Raw genomic sequence first — 1,550 nt, forward strand, 5'->3', positions numbered from 1 at the left:
CTCGATTCAGGGATCGAGTAAACCCTCTTTCAGCCAAGTAGCAAGTCAGGCCAAGGGGATCAAATTAGGATTTGTTCCTTTTGATTTGGCTAAGTGCCCCCTAAACAGGGAACAGATTGCACAGCTACATGAGGCCATAATTGAGACTGCCATAGAGTTGACGTCAGACGAGTTTAAACCAGAATTTTAAGGTTGTTTCCCTCGCACGGGATGAATCATGGTGGTGTGCACAAATAACCAAACGGCTGAATGGGTCCGTAAAAATGCGGCAGCTATTGCAACAAAGACTAAACTAGGCGCCAAAGTGGTTGAAGAGTCGGAGTTCCCAAAAACACACCTGGTGCGAGGATACTTTCCACACAGTTGCGATTTTGAAAACACCAAGGTTCTTCTCACAATTGAGGCCCAGAACAGGATTAAAGCAAGCACCTGGAAAGTATTACAGCCGACCGCAGAAAGTTCACTGCTCCACATCGTCTTTGCTGTCGACGATGCATCCTGGAACTCACTGATCCAGAGTGGAGGTAGAATAGCATATCGCTTCAGCCATGTCAAGCTACTGCTTAAAGCTAACAGTATGACAAAGGAGGGGCAGCCACAACGGCCAGAACAAAAGGTTCCAAGTAAACTCCAGATCACAAGGACGGAGAGACAGAAAGTGGAGCACGTGGTCCCACAATCAATACTTACGTCTACTGTGACTCTCAATGAGGCCATAACTACTAGTGGAGCCGCCATTCAAAAAAGGCTTTCGATGCGGCCACCTGTGGGTGGAGCATCAACAACTCCAAAAGAGCGCCAGAAGGAAAGAGGGCCACGATCGACTTCAGAAGGAAGTCGAACGCTCTCTTAATAAAACCCAACTGAAATGAGCACCATAGGGGTGTTACAGGCGAATCGGCACCACTCGAAAGGAACATCTGCTACTTTGTGCAGGACCTTCGCCACAAAAGGACTGGCCATAGCGCTTATCCAGGAGCCATGGACAGTCGGTGGACAAAACTAAAAGGAGCAGCAATAAATCTGATCACAGGATCAGAAACGACGATACCACAAGTAATAGAATCTCTAAAGAAGAGAGTTAAAGGCGAATCCGTTGATGTCATCACTGCAAAGTTGATGAATATTCGTCAAAATTCCAAACCGGTGAATACATATGCCAAGGAAGTCGAAGAGCTTACAAAAAAGCTACAGTGTGCATATATTTCGGATGGACTTACACCGACGCTAGCTGAATCTTATTCAACTAAGGCAGCTGTTAAGGCGATAATAAAAAATACTAGCAACGAAGAGTTCGACTAGTAATAGAATCGGGAACTTTCAACAACATGAGTGAGGTGGTAGAAAAATTCGTAAACTCCTGCACGGAATCAAATAGTCAAACATCCGCAATACTACATTTCGGAAGTAGACGCGGACAATCCTATAGACGTGGACAACCAAATGGACGCGTACAATTTCGAACACGCGGGCAGAAAAGGAACAGCTACAATAGTAATAGCGGATATAATCCTAATAATAGGAATAACTACCAGAACAACAGAAGAAAT

The 1,550-nt window shown here is 45.1% G+C and overlaps 1 protein-coding gene across 1 annotated transcript; it reads left to right on the forward strand.

Moving 5' to 3' along the window:
- The first annotated feature begins 217 nt into the window (after window positions 1-217).
- Window positions 218-853, forward strand: LOC119665830. Its single transcript, XM_038075080.1, has one exon. It carries the CDS (start codon window positions 218-220, stop codon window positions 851-853), a length of 636 nt encoding a protein of 211 aa, XP_037931008.1.
- The last annotated feature ends 697 nt before the right edge of the window (window positions 854-1,550 follow it).

This window comes from Teleopsis dalmanni, chromosome 1 (assembly GCF_002237135.1).
Source record: "Teleopsis dalmanni isolate 2A chromosome 1, ASM223713v2, whole genome shotgun sequence".
Classification (NCBI taxonomy): Eukaryota; Metazoa; Arthropoda; class Insecta; order Diptera; family Diopsidae; genus Teleopsis; species Teleopsis dalmanni.

Excerpts from the sequence above, each read along its gene's own strand:
- LOC119665830 (XM_038075080.1), top strand. The coding sequence starts at position 218 with ATGGTGGTGTGCACAAATAACCAAACGGCTGAATGGGTCCGTAAAAAT.